This window comes from Trichosurus vulpecula, chromosome 3 (assembly GCF_011100635.1).
Source record: "Trichosurus vulpecula isolate mTriVul1 chromosome 3, mTriVul1.pri, whole genome shotgun sequence".
In the NCBI taxonomy this organism is placed as follows: Eukaryota; Metazoa; Chordata; class Mammalia; order Diprotodontia; family Phalangeridae; genus Trichosurus; species Trichosurus vulpecula.
Genome location: NC_050575.1, coordinates 22,610,576 through 22,636,481, shown reverse-complemented (window position 1 = coordinate 22,636,481; position 25,906 = coordinate 22,610,576). Strand labels below are relative to the sequence as shown.

The 25,906-nt window shown below is 36.7% G+C and overlaps 1 protein-coding gene across 3 annotated transcripts in view; it reads right to left on the bottom strand.

Annotated features, from left to right (window-relative positions):
- Positions 1-1,849: 1,849 nt before the first annotated feature.
- AFF4 (AF4/FMR2 family member 4) overlaps positions 1,850-25,906 on the bottom strand; it is an 82,399-nt gene continuing 58,342 nt past the window's right edge. For 2 of the 3 annotated variants that reach the window (XM_036748681.1, XM_036748682.1), the window contains 14 exons: positions 23,932-23,986; positions 22,659-22,696; positions 22,168-22,330; positions 20,483-21,400; positions 19,482-19,570; positions 16,733-16,967; positions 11,059-11,153; positions 9,147-9,210; positions 8,893-9,029; positions 8,558-8,629; positions 7,493-7,586; positions 6,545-6,588; positions 4,472-4,692; positions 1,850-3,045 (listed from right to left, as the gene is read on the bottom strand). In XM_036748681.1, coding sequence (XP_036604576.1) covers positions 2,918-3,045; positions 4,472-4,692; positions 6,545-6,588; positions 7,493-7,586; positions 8,558-8,629; positions 8,893-9,029; positions 9,147-9,210; positions 11,059-11,153; positions 16,733-16,967; positions 19,482-19,570; positions 20,483-21,400; positions 22,168-22,330; positions 22,659-22,696; positions 23,932-23,986 — 2,353 coding nt within the window. In that variant the 3' untranslated portion in view covers positions 1,850-2,917. The remainder of the gene's footprint in view (positions 3,046-4,471; positions 4,693-6,544; positions 6,589-7,492; positions 7,587-8,557; positions 8,630-8,892; positions 9,030-9,146; positions 9,211-11,058; positions 11,154-16,732; positions 16,968-19,481; positions 19,571-20,482; positions 21,401-22,167; positions 22,331-22,658; positions 22,697-23,931; positions 23,987-25,906) is intronic. The other variant, XM_036748683.1, reaches the window with a different exon arrangement.

Genomic DNA, 25,906 nt, shown 5'->3' with positions numbered 1-25,906 from the left:
GTCCCTATGACCTAGCTCAGCCAGGCTATTTTGAGGCTCCCAGGATGAAAAAAGCATTGTTGGAAATGACAATGTTCCATACTTTGGTTGTATATAAAGGGTAAAATGTTAGCTACAAATCATGTATGTAAGACAGAAGGCAGACAAAATTAGTCTTTAATGAACTATGTGATCTAATTAAAGAGCTGTATTTCCAAAATGATCTATACATTAAAGATTAGATCAGCCTTTTGTCATTAGTTATATTCAATTTTAAAAGTTAAACAAAAAAGTCACAAGAAACTTGAGGTGGAATGTCCACCTACAACAGAGCCAAATATCCAGATGACTGCAGACAGAGTCAGGGAGGCCACATTCTACACGTTGCTACTGGGGTTTCTGCCAGAAACCATGGCATTTGAAATACAATTACTCAGACCCAAACTTTCTATTGCCCATTACTAACTGGAAGGAAATGTTCTTCAATTGAAAAGAATTTACCATTCCAGTATGAATACAATTTTAAGTAGAATATTTTAGTGCAGCACCATTCACCATACATGAGAATTTCCATTCACCCAACATATATGCACACACACACACACAGAGTTTCCGTTGACCATCAGGCCATACAAGGGTATATAAAATACACTGGGCCTTAAGGTCCCCCTAAGACACTGTGGAGCTAAAAGGGAAAGAATGAATCTGCTTTGATACTAGGTGAAAAACTTTTTACTAAAAAATCATTATAGATTCTACAAGGAGCCCCTAACAGTTTCTCTCTCTCTTTCTCACACACACACACACACACACACTCACCCAGATTAAATTCAGAAGGGTGCTAAACCAACAGAAATCTACACCAGAGGAAAGTTTTCAATACAGCATTGGTCTGCTAAGTTTCCCCTCTCTGACAGTAGAAAACCAACTTTCTTTTGGAAGTACAAAACAATCAGGAAGCCCTACAAATATGCAACTATAATACGATAAAAGCTTGCTAGTTTGTAAAATATGAATTTAAAAGACCAAACCCAGAGGACAAACTGCAGTACTTGATGCTGTACAATGTTTACAACTCAACATTCAATTCCTTTTTTTGCACTTGCCGTCCTTTTGGCACGTGATGACGATCCAGAAATTGAATGCAATCTTTTTTTTGTGAAAGCATATGTTCATTTCTGGTATTGGGAGGAAAATCTGCTTATTTCAGCAGCCTTATACAATCCAGACTCACTAGATTTAGACTATACTAGTCACTATACTAAAGGGTTACCATTTATAAAAGCAATTATTTTTACATGGTTAGTCCTAAAGAAACATTTAAAAGGAAAAGAAATTTTACCTAACTACTGCACAAAACCAGCTGTACACAGTAGACCTGGTCCTCCTGTGACGCTTTGTCTGTAAACAGTCCATCAAGTCTTCATCTAAATGTAAGATTTAAGGCACACCAGACATGATAGGGGCACTAAGCAAAGTACAAACAGTACAGTTCTCACCTTGTATTCCAACAAGCACCTTGTATGGAAAGGTACTTTGGTGCACAACTTTTACAAAAGCAGCCACTTCAAACCCGCAGAGGGCTCTCCTTTTACATCAGTAAGATACTTCTCTAAAGTGAATATTCTGCTCCCAATAGAAACAACCATCACTCATTGGGGGCCTTCATAATACAATGGGGTAAATACATGATTAAAACAAGTTCTATGTCTCCAGATTAGAACGGTTCTACAACTCTGCTCTAAGTTGTAAGATAAAATAGGACACACCCAAACTCCAGCCCATTTCCACAGCAGTCATTGTACGCGCGTATCAGAATATCACAAATGAGTCAACAATGATAAAATAAAGAGAATTCTGAAGATAGATGTGAATGTTTGAACAAAATATCTAATTTCTCACTCATTGGAAGAGACAGAGGTGATAACTCTAAGGAGTTCTCTAACCCATTTTTTCAATGGCAAATGATACTGTTCCAATGCAGTATCAACTGACAAAAACAAAGAGAATAAAGTTTCAACAAAACTAAAAAGGTTCAAGATTGTCCTTTCAGTAAAAATAAAAACAAAACTTCTGTATGATGCACATCTCCCAGAGTCCATGTTCTTACCTGATCTCTTTTATAATTCATTAAATGTAAGTAACTGTAACACTGTGAGACTGCTATGGTATTATTAAGTGTGATCATGATTCTTGAAATAATAATGCATCTTGAATCAAACATGATTTTCCCCCAATCTAGAATGCTATATTCTAATATTTAAATTTCTTTTCACATGTTTAAGAACCTTTCTGGGTCCTTTTCCTTAACATTAAGTACAAATTCTGCAATACTAAAACTGTAGTTGTCATTTAAGATTTGAGTAGGAGGCGGCAGACATGTTAAATACATGTCTCTACATTTGAGAATATAATGATCCTCTTTTACAAGCTTTATCACATGGAGACATTACTGAGAACAAAGTTTAAAGTACATAAATAAAAGTGTCTGCATGAAATTTCTGCTAAGCATTTGGTAGGATAAACTTATAGGTAGAAATAATTATTAAAATAGTCCCACCAAACTGGACAGTTAAAAATTAAAATAAATATGATTTAAATTGATTACTTATGCATTACAACTAGAATTTCAATCCCATTTCAGATTAGTTAAAACTGCATCTTATTAATATGCTGCAGATGTAAAAATACTTAAATAACTTTCCAAATAGGGAATACCTTAGGAGTCCATTAACATGATGGCTTTGGGTTTAAAAAATAACAATAAAATAACAAAAACCAAAAACACAACTTGTACATGAGACAGTGAGGCAGAAGCATTGCTTGCTCTTAGTGTTGACTAAGCAGTGTTATGGCAGTCTTCCTTATTGATATGACACAGTGTTGTGGAGAAAAATCAGAGGCAACAAGAATATGTTCTGGGTAAGAATCCTTCAGTTCAAGATACCAACTTGGCATCCAAACGGAGCCAGTGAAGTCCCTGCCGGGTGTAACGAACCAGGTCTGTCATGATGCTTGAATTAAAGATGAGAGGGCCCATAACTTTATCCAGCTCAGCAAAGAACTCTAAAATGAGCAAAAACATTAATTAAATCACGTACAGTGTACATTCAATCATTTAAATATACATTAAATCATGTGACTGCTGTGTCATCTGGCAGACAGTGCAGTAAAAAGAAATCCATAATTTATAGGAAGGAAGGAAGTCTTTTCCTCCCTCCTCTGAGAAATACTAAGCAATGTATATTTAGAATAGCGGCACAGACTCACTAAATCTCAACATCAGAAGAGACCTCCAGGTTATCTAGTCCAAACCTCACCTGCACAGAAACCCTTTCTACGACACTCTAGACAAGCGGGCACCAGAACTTCCAGATGAAGCCGCCTTTTGGCAGAAGAAGAATGCGCTCTCTCCAGAAGCAGCCCACGCCACTTGGGGAGGTTTTTTTTAATCAGAACTTGCTGCCAGAGTTCCATTTATGGGCAAAACTACACTTTAATGAACTTGACAGAACAAATGTAATACTCTTTCCTCTCTACTATGCTGCTTTAGGAAATCTTCTGTTTTCTAACTCAATCTGGCATTGTTTTCTTTTCCCTTTTATTTGGAATATAAAGATTGGTGTTTAGTGTACAGAGAGTTCTTAGTGAATTAAATTAAGATGAAAAAGACAATTTTGGAAGATACTTTTTGCCTATACATCTTGCAGATATTTTCACGAATATGAGATGTTTTGGAGATATTGGGATATATTCCTGTGAAGTTGGTTTTCACTACAAAAAAAGAGTAAATTAAATTTATTTTAAGTGAATTAATGTTACATTTTACACTATATTTTAAATGCTAGAAGAGTGAGCATAAATTTCTTTTACAAGAGCTTAGAAAGTATCACCCTTATCATGATAGACAACTGACACTGGCTAAGAACGGAGTCTTTTTTTTTTCTCCCTCCCAAAGATTTGTAGCTTTGTTACCAACACAGATCTCACTCTCTCTAACTCTTTGAAAGTTGCCATAGCTAAACATTTCATCACCTTGTGGTCAACCTGAGAATGAGCTTCTCCTGATTCAGCCAGGCTGGTCCTCAGAGAAGAGGGCCGTATACACAAATATACTGTCCCTCACCAGGCCCATGACCAAAGTCTTTCCTTTCCAGCTTGGCAGGAGATGTTGGATCTTATTCTCTTGCAGGCATATACATTCAGAGCTTAACTCCACGCCATAATGGAGCAACAGAAAAGGCTATTAGTAGAACAAATGTTTGTGCCATAGTTGTATCGTTTGGACCATAGCATTAACTTTATAGTATGTGTGTTAAAGGCTAGAAATCTTCAAATTAGTGTCATTAACCCTAAAAGAGATTACACAAAAACGAATACCAATACTTCTAAAAACACCAATACTTATAATGAACTATTTACATCAAAAATTAACTTGGTTTTTAAAAATCCATCTTCTACCCTCTGAATGTATTGATTTCCTAAAATCTACCTTTTTGCTCTTTAGAAAGCTGTTCAGCTTGGTCCCAGATTTCAGTGGCATAAAGGAAGTTGGATGTGACCTGAACATAGCTGGCTGCCATCTGGTGGATTTTCTGTGGAATAGTTACTGAAGAACTGCTCCCTGAAGTGCTGCTTGCCCCTGAAGTGTAATTTCCTGAATTGCCAGGAGAGAGCTTTGGAGAAACTGGGGAAGGCATCCCAAAAGCTTTGCTGTATGTACAAAGAGAGAAAAGGCAACAACTTTGATTGTGCTATGACGTGCAGGATATACCAAAATTTAAACTGTCAGCAGCTGACTGAGGCTGTCATCATTTTCATAAACTACCAGAATAATGAAATGGTTTTCTGTTTTTCACCATAGGCATATAATGTAAAACTGTTTCTTAAAATAGGCAATGAAAAAGCACAGTGTTCCGAACCACTGTAATGTTTGTTACACAAATTATTTAAGACTATTCAACATTGACAGGCACAGCTTTCAACTACCCTCATTCCTGTAACAGTGCAGTGTTTCCTATGGACACATGATGTAAGCTACATGTTCCTTTGACCTTTGTAAGACTAATTCAGAAAAAGTTCCAAAACTCATTTGCCACCTTACCAATGGCTATTAGTATATGATGACATACTAAGTAACAAAGGACATCCATTTAGGAAAAAAGTATGGTTATACATGTGGAATGTACATAAAAATACATTTGAGACTAGAAGATTAGTCACCTAAAACTAAATCTCAAACTAAATGAATGAAAGAATTCATAAGATATGGGCATTTTAATTCCAAACTGAATTGCTGAAAATACTGATGTCCTAACTTATAACTTTGGGATATATTTTTTAAAACCAAAATTGGAATAAAAAAGCCTGTAATGATAAAATCTGCACATAGTACATAGAAATCAAATGGACAAATTACTATGGACTCCTTCTCCCTTCTATTCCTTTTTACTCACAGGATTGTTACATTTATCACTTCCACATCCTGGGGTTAGGAGATGGTGCCCCTGCAATCTGGAAAATCCGAGTAAAATTTTTTGGCCCTCCCTTCATACCACAGAAGAAGTCTGAGTTTTTTCTTTTTCTTTTATAGGGTTATTTTGAGTACCCTATTGTAAAATCTGGATTGATATCATGCAATACTATAAACACATTTTACGTATTTCTGAGTTTTTAACCTTTTTCTGTCATTTGTGGCTTTCACAAAACTCCCCCCAAATTCCCATTTAATTTCTTATGTCAATCCTCAAGATACTGAAACCGTGATGGGGAAAATTGCGATGTGGAAGGGATAACTGTAGTCAGAGGTGTGGGAGAATGAATGAAAATACATCTAAGAATTCTGGGGATAGAAATATGCTTGTTCTTCTGAAATGTCTCTCCTGGATCAGTGTCCCTCAGCACTCTGATCTCAGTTCTTTTCTCTGTGATGCCTGTCACTCTTGACCTTTTACTTCACTGTGAATTCCCAAATCTCTATCTGCAGCTCTGACTTCTTCCAAACTGCACTCACATTACCAAGTGCTTTTTGACATCCCTACTTAGTTAACCTCTTCAAATTCAATAAGCCTGAAACCAAATTAATTACTGGAAGTACCCCTAAGTACCTATTAGGATGTTGGTATTTTGGGGTGAGAGCCCACAACCCAAAACTTTTCTCCCTAGATAATGTGCTACAGTGTGGCTGGCAGCAGCAGTCTCTATGAAATGGAGGAGAACCAGACCTCTGCCCTCTCACTTGCCTCTAGGGCTTCTAAGTAACAGTTTCAAGGTCACATATCCTAAAAAGTTCCTTCCAGTCTCAAAGGAGGCAAAATATATCTGCTAATTTAGGTGACACTGTCCCAAATGTTTAGGATAAAAGCATGGCAATTCTTTAGACTCAATCCACAAAATGCTCAAATGTCAATAAGTGGAACTTGTGTTTTCTGAATGATGAGGAAGTATGGCACAAACAAACTGTCCTTACTGCCAACTTCGACATAAATTTATGCATTCAACAAACACTAAAAGGACTACTAGGGAATAATTTTTTATTTCACAGGATAAGAATAACATTACCTACCTTCCCATGCCAGGTGATGGAGCCTGAGAATTATTATAGGAATTCTAGAGACAAAACACACACACACACACAAACACACACACGCACACACGAGACAAAAAAACAAACAAAAACAAAAAACAAGAAAAAAAACACAATTTACTTGTCAATCAAATCAACAAATATTGAATGTCTACTATATATGAGCTTTGTACTCTTCAAAACAAGCATAAAGCATGGTTTTTTGCCCTCAAAAAGAGCTTACAATCTTTTTAGGGAGAGAAGACATATATGTACATAGCACAGGTGATAGAGACAATAAAGAAATATATGAGTACGAAAGAGCAAGACATTACTGTGAGCTGGGGGGAGGTAGGGAGCAGCGTCTGAAAATGGGTTTATGGAAGAGCTGTGCCTGGAAGGATTCAGAAAGGCAGAGAAGGCCATTTGAGGCAAAGGGTACAATATAAATAAAGGTACAGAGGTGGGAATGTACAGAGCTTGTTCACAGTGGGTAGCCTTGCTGAAGAAAGCTCAAAAAAGAAAAGGTGGGGGTGGATTGTGGATGGTCCTAAATACTAATAAAAGAAGTAGGAACAGAAAAGAGAGGAGTTGTTAAAAGACTATTTTAAAGTTTAATGAAAATAGATTTATATACTGAAATATTATTTATATGTGGCTAAATAAATTACCAAAGACAGTCAAAATGTGATTTCAAAGAGCAGTCTGCCAAAAACTGTCTTGTTGGAAACCCTACCTAAGTCCCAACAATCCTCAAAATGAATATTCATCATAGTCATTAACTACCTCCTCCTCCTCCTCAATTCCCCAATACTCAGATGCTTGTAATGCTTCCCTTTCCCAATACTCAGAAACATCATAAGGACATTTCTAGGGACAATAGAAGGAGGCCCTTTTGCAAAATCAGTTTTGAGAACCAGAATTTATATTTCTATCAGCTACATTTACCTTTAAATGTTCAGTTAATGTTTTTGAGTATTTCAAAGCATTCTCCTTCTTCAGTTTAAATAACCTCAGGTACAATAAGGACTGGCATCGAAGGCTAAAAGAAAAAGAGAAAGAAAAAGAAAGATTTGTTTACAAGGCCGGCATAAGAGAAAGAAGAAAAAATGTCAACTTTTGTTTTCTGCAAGTTTATTTGAAAGAAACTGTTATCACTAAGTTGACAATAACATTAGCTTTAATTGACAGGTAAAATGACCCAACTACTAATACTACAGAATGAGACAAAATTACTATCAATAAGTATTTATTAAGAGCCACTATGTGCCAGGCACTGTGCTAAGTGCTGGGGATATAAAGATATACATAAAGAGGAAAAAGACAGTCTCTGCCCTCAAGGAGCTCACAATCTAATAGATTACTATTGATACTAAAATAGAATTAAGGAGTAATATTAATACTCTTTTAAGTATTCTAGAGAGCTAAATGAAAACTACACACAGTGAATGGTGTGTTATTATCAGTCTGGGAGTAATCAGTTAAGCCTCTAATTCTGAAACTGGCTCTTTCTATGACTTCCTACCCCAAACACCCCAGAGAAGTATACTAAGTAGGCCCACTATACTGCCCACACCTTGGACATCAGATAGGTTTCAGTTTTTGTTCTCTTCATATAAATGGGCTAAGATGCATCAAGGAAGAGAATGAATCCATGTGTATACTACTAGATGCCCAAGAAAAGACAGTGTAAGAGATGAAGTTAAAAACCTAGATTATGGCACACTCTCCTGTACCCTACTACCAAGGCTTTTCCCAAAGCAAGATGAAGGGCTCTGTCTGGTAGAGAGAAGACAACTTTCTTCCATAGAGCCTTGTAATTTGAAAGCAAGACAAAAATCTATTTGTTTTATATTTTTCTTCACTTGTATCTTATAACACAGATCCTTAAACTCATGGAATGCCAAATGGAACAAAACAAAAAATATCACAGGTAGTGCATAGCAGAGTTAGAAAGCATTTCTGTGTCTATAACAACCTGGTGCAAAAGTGGCACTTTACAAATCTACACACCAAAGAACTGCCAGTCTTTTATCTGCAGCTGTAGCATCTGGTGCCAAGTAATTCTTCAGCTTCATAGTGTATCTGTAACATTAAGTACACAGATCAATGACCACAAAAGGTAAGCAAAACCAAGTACTTTAGTTACTTCTTTCCTCCTGCCCTCCAACACATTAGAATCAAACAAATTCAAAGTAAAAAGGCCTAAGAAATCACTTAATTTAGAAGTCAGTTAGTTGCCTTGCTGCCAATCCATGATTAAATTTTGTTATCAGTATATTCTTCACATCTAGGTCGGTGAATCAGCAATACTGACCTTGCTGATGCAGATATCTCCATGTACTCACTTAATTAGCTCCACAGTCTCTGAATACATAGGGAATGGAGATTTGGATTCCTGAGCATTTTTCTCCAAAGCGTTCCCACATTCAATGAAGGATACCACAGCATCAAGATAATAGACAGCTTTCTCAAACCTATCAGACTAAAGAGAAGGTAGTCATTAGAGAGAATGAGAGTTGTGGAGCACTGCAAAGGCGGCTAAAATCGAAGTAAAAATTACCAGTTAATTCCAGAAAGCTACACATGAAAGCCAACATACCAATGCATCCGCATTGTGCTTCAGCTTTTTAGCTTCTTGTAAATAATGGTCTGCTGAATAACTCCTGTAACAGAAATGGAAAAATTTTTCATAAGATGACATTCTAATTTGTCTCTGTTGTGGTTCAATATTCAACTTGTTCAATGTTCACAGTTACAGGAAATACAGTATGCAATCAAAAGTCACTTTATTTAGCGAGCATCCTGGTTGTTACAAGCAAAATTTAAAATCAGACATAGTGTTGGTTATTTCGTTATGGTTTCATATTGCCTCTAGAAAAAACTACAAATGCCCAGATTTGGCATTTAAAACCCTTCGCAATTATGGCACCAGCCTCGATTTCCAAGTTGACTATGTTACTCCCCTTTCACGCAATCTCTATGACCTTTCAGACTGGTCTACTTGCAAACTCAGCATTCTATTTCTCACCTTCATATCTTTGTATAAGCTATTCCCTATGCCTGGACTGTATTCTCTCCTCACATTTACTTCTTAGAATCCCTAGTTCTTTTAAGGTTCATCTCATGAGCCATGTCCTATGGAATACTCTTCAAATGCTCCTTGTCCTTAGTGCTTTCTTCTTCCTCACACCATCTTGTACACATTCCTCTGTCTATGTGTTACATTTCTCCCAATAAAATGCAAGCTTTGTGAGTCAAGTCACCATTTTTTGTTTTGTTTTTATATCCCAGCACCTAGGCACAGTACCCAGGACCATAGTTGCCACTGAATAATTGCTTGTTGGATCAGATTTAGCCAAATAAATATGCTGAAAATTTCATAAAGCAAAATGAGACACCTAGGATAATACTCCCCTCTAAACTTTCTAGTACAAAGCACTTAGTAACCTAATTTACTCCTGAGATTTAGTACAAATCCAAGAGATAACTTTTTTGAATATACCGTATTTCCCCATGTATATGATGCACCTTAATTTTGGGGCCCAAACTTTGAAAAAAAAATGTACTACATAAAGTTATTGAACTCAAGTCTTATTCATCTGCTCATAACTTTCAGGCATCTTTTGGGCAAGTCTGGTGCATGTACACATGCTTAGTCCATTCCATTTCATGAACCTGAAGCACCAATTGTGTCCTCCTTTGAAATCAATAACTTCTTTTTCATCAGCAATTCTTCTTGCCTCATGCTGAACCATCTTTGTGGACACAGGAATTCCAATTGCCCTTTGCTGTTCAATCCATATCTTCAATTCCCTCTCTAAATCTGGCCATTTTACTGACTTGCCTCTCATGGCCTTCTTCTGCCGTGGCATTTTCAGTAGGGTCTCTTTTTCCCATAGCCAGTCTCAGATTGCTTTCTCAGTTGGAGGAGGACCAAACTTACATTCAGCAGCACAACTTCCATTCACTTTTGCAAACTGGATCACTTTTAACTTGAATTCAGCATTGTACGAAAATCTTTTCTGAGCCATTTCTGGGCAGAATGCGGCAAAACGTAACCTAATATACCGGTAACAAATGCGAAACAATGAGCGCAAAGACAACAAGCGCGAAAAAGCTGGAAATACAAGTAAAAAAATCTACAACCACTGTATAAGATGCACCCAGTTTTTAGACCCCAAATTTTTGGAAAAGGGGTGCATCTTATACATGGGGAAATACGGTGGCTGTTATAAAAATCAGAATGCAACGGCCAATCTCAGAAAACACCATTTGTTCTAGCTAGCATTCTATTAGTAAGAGTGGGGTGTACTTCAACTCCTCAAGGTAGGCTTTGTGCTCATAACATGCTGTCACAAGGAGGGATAAATATGCATCTTGTTAAAAGTTATTAACATTTTGCATACATAGTGTCAATGACCTCTAATCATGACAACACTTTCACATTTAAAATTCATGGCTAGTTTAATGATGGGAAGCTTTGTGTACAGACACATTTCTATTTGTTTTACCTGTCATCAAAGGCAAGCTTTGCTCTGCGCGTTTTAGAGCCATCAGGAATTTGTGTAGCTGGAGGATAATTTGAAGAACTACTTGGAACCTTTTCCTGAAAAAAAGGCAATTAGCAATTTGAAATAAACAGCTGCAAGCTAAAGAGTTAATCAGATCTGTAAACGAAAAAAATTATTTTCTACTTCCAGATACAAAAGAATCAACTCCTTACCCTTTTGCAATTCATTTCAATTGATGTTTTATAAACCACATTTTTCTATGATTTAAGAACTTTTCAAAATACTCAGAAAGTTATCTTCTATACACAAACACAATTCATCTTATTCAATCAATGTCAGTTAATGAAAACGTAAGGAACACATGGGTCTATTGTCAAAATCACATTACTTCTTAGAATTACTAGTAAATTATATGCTAAATCAATAAGCCAGGACAGACCGATCTGTTAGGCATTATTTTCATGCATGAATTAGTAATACTCTGTTCACAACATCAAGTTCATTTTTTCATTCATTCTCCTAAATTATATGCACATATAAAGTCTATTCAAGGTGCTGGGGGCATCAAGTTTAGATGTCATCCCTGCCTTCATGTAGCCTGCATTCTAGCTGATGGAATAAGGCACAAATACACATAATACCTCAGTGCTTTAGAGAAGGGCAAAACTGTGAGAGGTCTGAGGAAGGAGGCTGTTATTGACAGGGGAAAGTGGTGAAGGAGAAAGCACTGGATTTGGAGTTAGAAGGCATGGGTTCAAATTCCGGCTATGTTACTGTATAGTCTTAGCCAAGTCATTTCATCTTTATGGACTTCAATTTTCACATCTGAAAAAAGAGGAGAGTGGGCTCAAGTTCCTTCTAGCTCTAACCTATGATTTTATAAGGTGTCACTGAGTTAGGCTCTGAGAGACACTTCAACAGGAAAAGGGGGAGGTGGACATTTCAAGTGTAATTAACAGTGTGGCCAGGTTAGGAGGCACACAATTATAATTCTGCTGCTAGGGAGTCTGAGGCTGAAGGACTGCTTGAATCATAGAGTTCTGAGCTACAGTCAGGTTAAAGTTTAAGACTAGCAACAGTATGGTGAGCTCCTGGCAGGGGAGAGCCACTAGACTACCTACCTAAGGAGGGACAAAATGGTCCAGGTCAGAAAAATGGAGCTATTTAAAGCTTCCATGTTGATCAGTATTGGGACTGGGATTGTGAGTGGCCACTGCACCTCCAGCCTAGGGGAGATAAGGAGATCCAGTCCCCAAAACGACCAAAGGCAGAAGGGAGTAATATAAGAAATGTAGTGCAGCAGCACAACGTGGAGGTCCTTGTATTCCAGGAGAGAGCTTTTTCAGTAGGCAAGAGGAAGCTACTAATGTTTTCTGAGCACGATTAGAGGTATGCATAAGACAGACCATTCAAGGAAAGGATATGAGGAATGGATCAGATAGGGAAAGATGAGAAGGTGGGGATACCTGTTAAAGAGAATTCTCAACAGCAGTACCAAGGTGGTGATAGAACAAATAGAGAAATAGGGGATTAATTCAAGAAATGTTATAGAACTGAAAAGACTTAGAAACTGATCATGAGAGATGAAAAATAGGTAGGTGTCACTGATAACATGGTGGATGACAGTACCACAGAAAGGAACAAAGAACAAGTTTAGCAAGAAAGACAAGAACTGTGGTCTTGAAAATAGTGAATTTGAAGTGCCAATGGGACATCTAAGGGGAGAGACACTATAGGCAGTTGGAGGTGTGGGTCTGGAGCTGAGAAAAAAGGTTAGGATAAAAAAAAATCTAAGATTTGGAAGTCATCTACAACAGAAGTGATACTTAGAGCTGGTATATCACATTATGCTTGCTACTTTCCCCCCTTAAAAATAAGTCAACTGCTTTCTATCCTGGTTCTAAGTAATTTACCAACACATTCTACAGTAAATTCAAAATGGCTATGCAACCTGAACATTATACCATAAAAAAATTACAAGAGAAACACATCATAGGCCTTTTACAGCTATGCATAGGCGATGACTTCTTAACCAAAGGATATAGCCAATTAAAGAACATATAACAGATAATTTTGATTCCCTTAAATTGAAAAACTTTACATAAACAAAATTAATGCCTCTAAGATAAGATAAAGGAAGGAGTAAACTGGAGGGAAAAATCTTTTTTTTAATAAAATATCTTACCAAAGACATCTACTACAAGTCACTAATAAGAAAAATAAAAATCAAAACAACCCTGAGTTTTATATCACATCTAGCAAACTGGTAAAAATGACAAAAGAAGAGACCAGTTAGTAAATCGTGAAGGGGCTAAGAAAAGGGTGACATTAATTTGTAGTTGCAAATGAATATAATCATTCTGGAAAGCAATTTCAAGTTATACTGACAAAGTAGCTCAGGTGTCCATATCCTCTGACCTAGAGATCCCATTGCTAGGCATGTGTCCCCCAAGCTTGTCCCTGACAAAAAGATTTTACATATACCAAAAGATTTATAACGGCACTTTTTTGAGGCAGCAAAAAATTATAAACAAAATAGAACTGAATGGGGAATTGGTAAACAAATTGTAGTTCATGAATGTGTTAGGAATAATACTGTGCCATAAGAAACAACAAGCACATTATAAACATCTACCACAAAACAATAAAAAATGGAGACTATTTTCACTTTACCCTCTGGTTCTAAAAGATCCAAGCTCTCATGATTTCTTGAAATATGATGTCTAGACTATTTTTTTTGGTCATGGTTTCAGGTAGTCCAATCATTCAAAACTGTGTCTCTTTGATCTGTTTTCCAGGTCAGTTGCTATTGTTGTGAGATACCTAATTTTTTTTTCTAGTCCTTTGGCTTTGTTTTAATATTTCTTGTTATCTCAGGGATTCATTAACTTCTAATTGGTCCATTCTAATTTTCACGTTTTCTGTTGCTTGTTGCTTGGGTCAGGCTTTATACCTTATACTAAGCTGTTAATTCTTTTTCTAAATCTTTCTTCCATAGCTATCATTTCTTTTGTCAATTCTTTCCTGTGGCGCTCTCATTTTATTTATAAAATAATTTTTTAATTTTAATTTTATTTTAATAGAAAATTTTTAAAAATTTAATTTTAAATTTATTTTAGTTTTTAAACAAACATTCATTTCACTTCTTCCAGTAATGTTAGTTGATCTTCTGGCCAACCTGTGTTTTCTTTGCTGCCATTCTCTCCTGTGTGTGTAACCTAGGCATCCCTGTTATCATAATAGCTCTTTAATGCTGGATTCTTTGTTTATACATTTTTCCTGTCTTACTTCCTAAATTTCAACTTCTCATTAAGGCTAGACTCTTACATTTTCTGAATTGAATGTGTGGACCATACTTGGTCCTGTTCTATATTCTCTTGGGTCCTGCCACTTTCTCCAAATAATAAGTATTGTGTTCTTCAAGGATCTCAGCAACAGCTTAAGATACAAGTGAGCTCAAAACAATCTGATACAGGGAGAAGTTCGCTTCCTGCCTTCCAAGTCTAAACTCTGCAAGTTCCTGACCTGGATTTAGGTCTGAATAACACAACTGTGGGCTTCCTCTCTGTTGAAGCTCTACTAGAGAGCTACTGGACCCAACCACTGTCAACTAACAGGAAGGCTCTTAAGGGTTCTGAGTGACAGAACTGTAGGCTCCCCTTTGGTCTAAGCTCCCTGAACTTGTTATTCTGCTGCAGGCTTCAGAACAGGCTGTAGGCTGGATCTGAGACCCTATTCATTCCAGTAGAATAGTCACAGTCACAGCTGCTGTTCAGTTTTAGAGTACCCAGTCTTGGGTCACAACTGCTCTTTTCCCTAGACCACCACCCCTAGCAACAGGTCCCCTCCTCAGTACACTAGCTAGAGGAGAACCCAGCTCTCAGAGATGAATGACAGAAACACCAGTTCACACCTGTTCCTGCTCTCAGTACAGGGTTCGGAACACTCTGTCCTGGATCTGGGACTTCTTGCCCTAGTACACCATGCTGGCCAGCTCTGTGCTGTGCCTTACTTGCCTGACCCCGTCCCCAGACCTTTGTACCTAACTCCCAACACATTTATCTGCCAGCCTAGGTTTCAACTGTATGGCTTGTCGAAAGTAGCATAAAACACAGCACAGTACATCTAGCGAGATCTTTTAATACTAATTTGAAGGAAATTGCTACTAGCTAATAGTTATAGTTGCCTGACGACTTTTCACCTCAAACTGCCAAACAGACCAAAATCCTGATGGCCCGCCTATGCCATCACCACCCTCCATTAACATTACATTCTCATCAGCTGTATCTATCACTACCACTTCTAAATCTTTATTTTGTCTGCTCCTTCATTCTGATTATCTACTGAGTATGGCTTAGCAGTTACTTACCTAATACAGCCCAGCTATATTTAAAACTTACATCTAAGATTAGCATTCATATACTAGTGTTTAATTCATTAATTTTGTTGCCTTACATGGAAATTCTTCCTATTTTCAAATCTTTGCTAACTTATGGAATTTAAACTCAATAACATTAACATCATGTTCCAGTATCCTAGGGCAGTAGTTCAATTCTACTTTTTCTATTCTGTCTTTAAGGAAGTTTCCTCAAATACCAAGATAGTCTGAAGAGAGATTCATACAGAAGGTTAAAATTTTTACCTAGTAAAATTCAACCTTCAAAAAACCTCTTTTTCAAAATGTCCTGCTTACAATTACATGACAGCTTTGACCACTATGTCTTTCCATTTACATTATCTTGAACTGAATCAGTGCTGGCTCAGCTCAGTTTCCTTGGCTCTAACAAAGCTGAATGACTAATTGGGCTCATTTTACATAAGTCACCTTATTACTGAACTTGAAAGCCAAAGGAGAACCCAAAGCTGGGGTCTTCTCTAGTTAGTGTATTGAGGAGGGGATCTGTTGCTAGGGGTGGTGGTCTAGGGAAAAGAGCAGTTGTGACCCAAGGCTGGGTACTCGAAAACTGAACAGCAGCTGTGTGATTGACTGTTTGACTGGAGTGAGTAGGGTCTTAGATCCAGGCTACAGCCTGTTCTGAAAGCTAAAGTACCCCTCTAAACAAGGGGTACTATTTGAACTAGATCAAGTTTTTACTTAACTGACTTTTAGTCAATTAGTGTTTTTAACCATGGGGGCTAATCTTAATTAATATGCATTTAACTATTTAGTAGGCTGTTTTCATAGTTTCTCTTTTTTTAAATGTTTTATTGATGCCTTTTGTTTTGACATCATAATTACTTCCTGATATCTTCCCAACAATCTCTAACCCTTCCCCTTCCCCTACCCCGCCAAACTAACACACACACACACACACACACACACACACACACACACACACACACTCTCCCCCTCCCCATAACAAAGAAAAACAGTTAAGCAAAATCAATAGACATAGAGTGAATCTGACAGTATATACAACATTTAGATTCCCTCCTACTGAAAGGTAATTACCTCAGTTGTTATCACTACTGGAGTTTACTATCAAGATGATGGGTTTTGTTACTGATTTACAGGGTCTATAAAATATTTTTTAAAATAAAGAATATTTTTAACGAGATTTTTAAAACACCAATTGGAAAAATCACAATGGGAAAGTCACACGTAAATCATAATTTAAAGCAACAAACAAATCTTCAAAGGGCTAACTCTTTGATAAGGCCTGCAAATTCTTACCTTGGCTTCCTTGGAACCACTAAAGACTTTCCCTTCTGTCTTTTTCTGCTTGGAAGTGGACGAGCTATTTTTACTACCACTTTCCTTGTTGCTGCTATTAGTAGATTTTAAGGAAGATGACTGGCTGACTGTTCTCTTCCTGGATCCATGCTCAGTTTTTGAGTCTTTTAGGGGAATAGGCCCAGCAGGAGAAGGCAATGGGTCCTTCTCTTTCACAACACTCTGTTTGGATGACCTGCCAAATCAAAGAAATGTAATTTAGTTCTCCAAATGGAGAAAGGAATAGGCAGAATATAGAAGACTTGCGTATTTTTTTATCCCTTTGTTTTCAAGGAAAATCAACCTTATTATTAACATTTGACGATCAAGGTCTGATTTCAATGTATATTAATGAAGTCACTAAAATTTTACAAATAATGACCAAGTTTGGCTCCAAAGGACTGTCAAGAAAATGTTCCCCCCTTTCCTGTAGAAGTGAAGACCGTGTGTGTTGATATAGTGTCAGACAGAGTCAATGTGTTGGTTCATTTTGCTGAATTGTTTTCTCTTTTTTAAAGCTTTGTTGTAAGAGACGGCTCAATGGGTCAGTGGAGGGACACCTTCAGACATGAAGAGGATACAAAAATGAAAGCTATTAGTAAAAATTTTTTTTTTAAAAAAGGCACATAACATAAATGACTTTTGCCTAATAATAGACTGATGCTCATTGGTTATCAATAAACTTTTTTTTATTTAAAAAAGTTTTATTGATGCCTTTTGTTTTTACATCAAAGTCAATTCTGAATTTTGTCTCCTCCCTCCCCCAACCAAACTGTTTCTTGTAACAAAGAAAAATAGTTAAGCAAAAATAATTACTAGATTGACTGCACGTGACAATGAAGGCTCTATTCTGCCTGTGTAGGCCCCGTTTCTTTGCCACGGGGAAAGGGAATTATGTATGTTTCATTGTTTGTTCTCCAGATTCATTACTGGTTTGCCCAATTATTCAGTGTGGCTTCCTTTTTAACAATCCCTGCATTTCAATCGTTGTGCCTGTGCACACCGTTCTGCTTCTTTTTAATCTATAGGAGCTGATATGAACCTTCCTCTCTCTCTCTGAATTCTTCATATGTGCAGTTTCTTAGTATGTGAAATCTCCCTACATTCCTATTACCAGAGGCAGCTAGGTGGCCTAGAGCATGGGGGGCTGGGCCTGAAATCAAGAAGGCCTAAGCTCAAATGTGGCCTTAAGCGCTTAACTGCCGTATGATCCTAAGGTGTACTTCAGTGCTGCCTGCATCAGCTTCCTCATCTGTAAAACACGGACAGTGATACCACTTACCTCCCAGGGTTGTTGTGAGATAAGATGAATTTTGTAAAGTGCTCTGCAAACTTTAAAGCATTACATAAATGCTAGCTGTTATTATTCTGCTATACATATTATCCAAGATATAGAAGACCACAGATTCATTCCGCAATGAATGGGCACTCACTTTATTTCCAATTCTTCCATATCATTATAAGTACTCCAAATGAGTATTTCTATAAACATATTGGATGGACATTTTTTATTTTTTTATCTCCTAGGAGCATGGAACTGGTAGTAGAATTTCTGGGCCCAAGAGCATGAATTCTTTAACTACTTTTTTCTGCATAATTCCAAGCTTGTTTTCCAGAATGCTTGGACCAATGCATATCTCCATGAATAGTGTATTAGGTGGGTTATTGGTCTTTCAAAAATCCATCCCTGTATCATCTCAGTTTTTTTTGTCATCTTAGACAGTTTTTAGTGTGTGAGGTAAAAACTGAGTTAATCTTCATTTTTCTTATTTATTACTGTTCATTTAAAGCACTTTTGCATATGGTTCTTGATAGTTTGCAATTCTTTTAGAAAAATTCCAAACCCTGTAACCCAGTATTTATCTACTGGCCAATATAGCCTTATGTATCTTGGATACAGACTTTTTTTTTTTTTGAGGCAAAGTGACTTGCCCATGGTCACATAGCCAGTAAATATCTAAGGATGGTTTTGAACTCAGGTCCTCCTGATTCCAGGGATGGTAGATATAGACCTTTAATAATATTTAATACAAGGATTTTTTGCAAACATTATCCCATTCAAAGTTTCTTTTATTTCATCTGCATTTTGTACGCAAAAAGCTTTTTTAATTTTATATAATCAAAATTTTTTATTTCTTTTATGATGACTTCTATCTCCTATTTTAGAATTCTCCCCTTACTCACATCTGTGAAAGGTATCTCCCCCTTCCATTCTCCTTGAAATGTTATGTGGTTTTTTATATTTAGGTTGCATACACATTTGGAACCAGTTTCTTCACTTTCTAATTATGAGTTTATAATCCAAGAAGAGCAGGATGCCATGTGGCTTTTATCTGCAGATTCTTATATAATGTAATTGTATTCTTTATGTGGTATTATTTGAAATAATTCTCCCACAACCCAGAAAAAGAAATGATAATATCTTTATCTTCATTTACTTTTCAACTATGTCAAAGGTCCTAGTATTTAAAAAAAAAAAGAAGTAAAATTGGTAACAAAATGACAACAGGAAAAAGTCTAGTTTCAAGTACAGTACTGCAAGTATGATATTGCCTTGGAAATACACTGTGGAGAAACATTGCGTTTTTTCCTCACAATGCTCATTAACTGCATGAACCACATATTGGGCAGATTCTAACATGAGCAGTTGTTTGCGATGACAAATACTACATATTAATTACATCAACGTTCCACATTCACTGGGACTCACTCTCTGCTGCTGGACGCCTTATGGCCTGATGAACTCTTTTCCTCAATCTTAGGTTTCTTGCTCTCAGAGGCTCGGTTATCGTCATCATTCTAGATGAAACAAGAACATAAAACCTTTTGGGATTAAACTCACTCATGTTCCCTTTAACTTCAGTTCTCTAGTATCCCTGAAATGGTTTATACTTAGAAAATATCAGCAGAAAATACAGAATAGATCCCCCAAATCACAAGCTTGGTTGAGTCTTCCAAGTACAGTTCTCTAGTCTTCTGAGGCAGCTAGGTAGCACACTGGATAGTGACAGGTCTGAAGTCAGAAGATTCACCTTCCTAAGTTCAAATCCTGGCTCTGACACTTACTAGCTGTGTGACACTGGGCAAATCACTTAACTTTGCCTCACTTTCCTCATCAGGAAAAGGAAGGAGGAGGAAAGGGCAAACCACTCCAGTATCTGTGCCAAGAAAACCTCAAATGGGGTCATGAAGAGTCGGATATGACTGAACAAAGTTTTCTAAGCTTCTATAGGAGCTTAGTGACCATACATTTCCACTTACATGAACAAATTCAGGGCATATAGCTAAAGGATCTTCCTGTGTTTCAAGTATGATATTATTGATGAGACAGCAAAGTAGAAAGTTTAAGAGGTAGATGTATATATAACTGAAAAAGAATAGAGCCTAGTGAAAATTCATATAACATTTACTGAGTACTTATAAGCAAAGAAGTCCTGGGAACACAAAAACATGTGCTTACAACTAATAATAACTAATAATTCCATCTACTCTTCCTTTATTTGTCCCTCCAAATATAGCACAGGCAGATATAAATGAACTTTCAGTGAAAGTAAATACCATGCCTAACAGCAAAGTTTGCCTTTTGGGATCTCTTCCTATTGAAACTCAGTTACTACTTGTACCACTGTAGACATTAGCTCAGCCATTGATGGTGCATGTTAATTTGACTATCTGAGATCGAAAACACCTTTTCTTATAAGCTTTACAAACCTTATGTTTCCTCTTCCCCTTGGTGGAACCTTTATCTGAGACTTGTTTCTGGGGCTCTCTTGTGTGCTTCTCAGGCACATTTTTCTTTTCTACCTTGGGGGGCTCCATTTCTTTGTAAGGCTTCCCTGGTATTCTTGACAAGAGATTCAGATCAATCTTCACAATAAGAGGATACCTGTCATCAGGATCACTAAGTGGGGAAAGGAGTTCCTTCTCTTCCATAGGAGAGAACATTCTTTGCCGAAAAAAGCTGTCCTCCTCCTCTACTGAGGAGGGTTTAACAGGAGTTCTGTTGCTCTCAGGATACTTAGGAGTTTGTGAAGAAGGAAAAAGGCCCTCACTTTCATCAGAATCAGAGGATGAAGTATCTGTTTCTATGATTTCTCTAGATTTTTGTGAAGGTTTATTTGTTGACTTATACTTCTTTTTTTCTGTTGTAGATCTAGGGGAAGATTTGGGCTCCTTCTTTATATTGGGTTTTCTTGAGCCTTTTGTGGCTGCCTTGTGTCTGTTGGAGGGCATACTTGTTGTCATGTCTACAGGGGTTTCACTTTCTATTTTTAGGCCCCCTCGAGGCTCTTCTACACCTGCCTTCTCTGTTTTTTTAGGTTGTTTTTTTCCTACAGTTCTTCGCTGTGTAGTGTTATCACTCTGTGCTGGGGACTTTTGTCTCCCACGACCACTCTCTGATCCTTTTTGAATAGTTTTGGAATCCCGACCGGGAGTAGAAGAACTGGACTCCTTAGGTCCATTTTGCTCAATGTAGCCACTTCCTGGCCCTTGTTCCCGACCTTCCTTTTTATAACCTTGAGAAGATTGGATATTACTATCTACAGAAGAAGCCGGTGACACTTTATGTGGATTCACTTTATTCAACCAATTGTCAAGCTGCCATTTATTTGTTGGCGGTGGTTCAGGCTGAAAAAGAAAACAGTACATTATTTCTATATTAAATTTACTTCTCCTCTATCTCTATCTTCCTAAAGAGACTAGATATAAATTAAGAATATGATATAAGTACTCAATCCCACTCAGAAATTAGTTGGTAGTTTCAAAGAAGGCCACTTACATGCACACACCCCCAACCCAGGTTCTAATAATCCAGAATCTTGGCTTGGAATTCTGATAACTTTGGTGAAAAGCTGAATGCTATATATGGCTTCTACATGGCCAATATTCCCATATTTTGGACTCTAAGCCTAAAAGCAATATTCTGAATACGTACGCTAATATTTAACAGCCTCAAGTAGTGGAAAAATCCAATGATAAAAGTTGGACACACTGGATGCCATTTCACCTGCATACTCAATAAACTTTAGTAATAAAACGGTACCTACTTAGGTTTTCTTATTTCCTGCCCTAATATCCCTGAGGACTTTAAACTGAAGTTATACAAAAATAGGCCTAAAGAAAAACTACTTTTTAAGTGATTTACAATATCACCTCAAAGCACCAAGAAGGTTTTAAACAAAGCAAATTAAACCAGAAACTTAGAAAGCAAGGAAACAAAGGAAAAGTAATTAGTTGATTTATCTACAAAGTTCTCCTACTGCTCACCCCATGCAGCTTCCCCATTAAGTATGACAGGCAAGTTTAGCTTAGATGGTCAAGAATACACAAAGTATTTCTCTTCACATTCTTACATTCAGAATCACTTCTTCCAATTAATTCTGCCTTCACCCTACCTCAGGAGATGCACTCTGTGATGGCTCATTGGCTTCACTGTCACTGGAACTACTTTCACTCTCCGAGTCAGATCCAGAGCTGCTTTCAGATCCACTATGGCTACTGGAGTCATCCCTGGAATTATCTGCTCCTTCACTATTGTGGTGTGAAGGTTCAGAATTACTTAAAAAAAAAAAAAAGATACAATTTAAACTTTATCTCAATGAAGAAATGAATATGGCTGCTTTCTTAAACTAAACAATTTTATTCTAGTCTGACCACTTCTAACCATTAACTAGTTTGTAAGGTATTTTGCCCAAAAAATATTTTTGTGCAAAGTTGTCAAGATGCAAAACTACTTTATCATAATTTATTTCCTTATAACCAAAGGTTTATGAAGCTATTTTATATGTGCACACACACACACAAAATGCACACACTACACACAATTACACAAGCATATAGAGATTATCATATCACACTTTTGCCCAAAACACACATCAATGCCTACCTTCCCGGTGTACTCCTTGGCACAGTTTTATCACAATCCTATAATTAAAGTACAGTAAGTTTATGAATCACATTTATTATTCTACATACTAAATGTGATGAACATTCTAAACCATAACTAAATGCATGCTCAATTTACCTTTGCAATGTTTCCCAATGCTTCCTTTCACTAAGGAATCTGTATTGTAATTATTATCTTCCTGATTGGTACAGATTAAGTGTAGAAAAAGGTATCTTCAAAAAGTGATTTTCATACCTTATCTGCATGAGTATTTTGCCATAAATATAATAGTGTATTTTTCATGCTGATAACTATCATAAAGAGGAGAGGCTGGGCTCCACTGGTCCCAAATGAGATAAAAACAGGCATATGATAGTGAGGACTTGGGCTGTTTTAGCCCCTAAAAGAAATGATGAATTTTAGGCTTAATAAGCATAAACTGTCATTTTTATTAGATCATAAAAGTGCTACCACCAACTTTTCAGGGTAGACTTGTCTCAACCTAAGAAAAAAAAAAGTTATAATAACTCTTACCATAGAGAAAACTTTAAGATAAGAGACCTAAATGTATTAATGAAGTAAAGGGAAGACCAAATTATCCTAAGCTCTCCATATTTTGGGGGTGTTGGTGAGAAGAATGGAAGGAATTCCAGAAGACATCTGTCCAATACTACCATAACCCAAAGAATAAAAAAGTAGGTAAGTCTTCAATCACAAAGAGCCAAAGAGAGGTCACTAAATGACTTCCTGAAAATTCTTCTAATTGATATACTCTTACATATTATTTTTGAGTATAACAACAAATAAACCATGTTTTATTTTAAGACAAGCTAATCTTGTCTGGTTAACAGACAAGAAACCAGAATTTCCCTCAGTAAGCATCAGTAAAGATTTCTTTGAAAATAGGAATATTTGTTTTAACAATTAAGAATTAACTGTTATATAAGTTCTTTTAGGTCACAGAATATTTCATTTTTGTCTCTATATCTTGAGTGTCTAGCACAGTTGCCTGCCACATAGTAGGTCAAATGAAGCAATATTTGTAAAGCTCTTCCCAGAGAGTGGTCATGGGAAACAAAAGTCCCCAGCACATAGTGGTAACACTATACAGTCAAGAGTGGTTCCTGCACTTCTCCCATAGGAAGTACTTAAAAAATGTTTGTTAATTGATGTACATGGTGCTATACAAACATCAAGGACTTCTACTACAGAAATCGACAACCAAAGTCTATTATTTAGCTGTTAAATATCTGCAACATCTTAAATTACCTACCTGTTCTCCATCGCTATCTTCACTGCTGCTAAGTTTTAAATCATCCTTTAACATACTAGAGGGAAAAGTTGAAGAGGTTAGGATTTTTCAGAACACTGTATAATAGCATACCAGACATTTAAGAGCTACCAATAATACTAGAAGTAATCACTGATGAAACCAATGATTTAGCTAAGTCTTACTCTGGCTGGTTTGTTTATATCTGGAGTAAAGAACTAAGAAAGAAGGAATAATTTTAACTATTTTTATGACCGCTAATTTTTTTCTACAACTACTGATCTTACTATCAATGAAGTAAAATCATTAAGAGTAATTTTTTCCTACTTACACAAAAACAATATTTACAAATTCACAGACTTGGTCTCTGAAATAACCTTTGAGGTTATTTAATCCAATTATACCCACAAATTGCAAGAATCATACACAATTGCTCATTGGGAGTCTTTCCCAAAACGATTTTATATAAAAAGAAAGCAAGAAGAGAAAAACATCTGGCTATGATTTCTTTCCTCCAAAACTTCCACAGAGGGCTGTATCCCAAAGAAATCATACAACTGGGAAAAGGACCCGTATGTTCAAAAATATTTATAGCAGCTCTTTTTGTGGTGGCAAAGAATTGGAAATCGAGGGGATGCCCATCAACTGGGGAATGGCTAAACAAGTTGTGATATATGAATGTAATGGAATAGTATTGTGCTATAAGAAATAAGGAGCAGACAGACTTTGTAATAACCTAAAAAGACTTATGTGATCTGATGCTGAGTGAGGGGAGCAGAACCAGGAGAATATTATACATGATTACAGACACACTATATCTCTGATGACTAACTTTGATAGACTTGGCTTTTAGCAATGCAAGGTTCTAAGACAGCTCCAAAAGATTGACAATGGAAAAAACAATTCACATCCAGAGAAAGAATTACAGAGTCTGAATCTGCATTCAGAAACTATTTGCTTTCTTTTTTGTTGTTGTTGTTGGTTTTTGTTTGTTTCTTCTTTCTTGTGGTTCATTCCATTGGTCGGTTATAGTTCTTCTTTACAACTTGACTACTGTGAAAATAAGTTTAGTGTGAAGGTATATGTAGAACCTATATCGGATTGCATGCCGTCTTGGATGGGGATGGGGAGAGGAAAGGGGAGAAAATCTGAAACTCAAAAACTTGTGGAACTGAATGTTGTAAACTAAAACTAAAAACTAATTAATTAATTAATTAATTAATTGAAAAAAGGGAAGAAAAGAAAAAAATCCTTCGAAAAATCCCAAAACTTCCACGGAGGCAGATATGTTCAATCATTTGTAAAAATTGCAGAGTTCAATTTCACCAGTTGACATTTAATTTATCTAACCTACTGCAAAGAACAAGGACTTTTGTCCTATATTGTAGATGAATTACATATGATTGAAAGAATCCCTGACTATTTACCCAGAGATGTGCGTTCAATAGCTGGTAATTATTCTCCTGAATAGTTCTAAACTTCGATATATTGCCTCAATATGGATACTTCCTCTAACGTACAGACCACACATAATCCACCAAATAGCACTTCATGCTGCACAATTCTGCACAATTCCACATGTTACAAGCACCCCATTGAGCACCCATCCCACCTTCCCCAATGTAGTAGAGGTTTTCCTACAGGTCTTATTAACATTTAAAGGGTACCAAGTACAGTGCTTTTACTATCCATCTATTGTTCTTTATTCCTGCTAAATGACCAGCCCAGCTCCTTTTCTGGTCAGACATTTATTTCCTGGAAAATATATTTTATGTTACTTCTTAAGGACAAATCACTGTCGGTAATATGCCATAGTGATATCCATGATCTCTCCATTGTAATAATGATTTTTCTGGACACTGTGGTGTTCTGTGAATTACAGCCATATAATAACCATGGGGGACTGCTGGTGTTAAAAGATGGGTACTTCAAGGAACAGTTTGAAATGACTGAAAGCTCTGCAATATAGATCACTTTC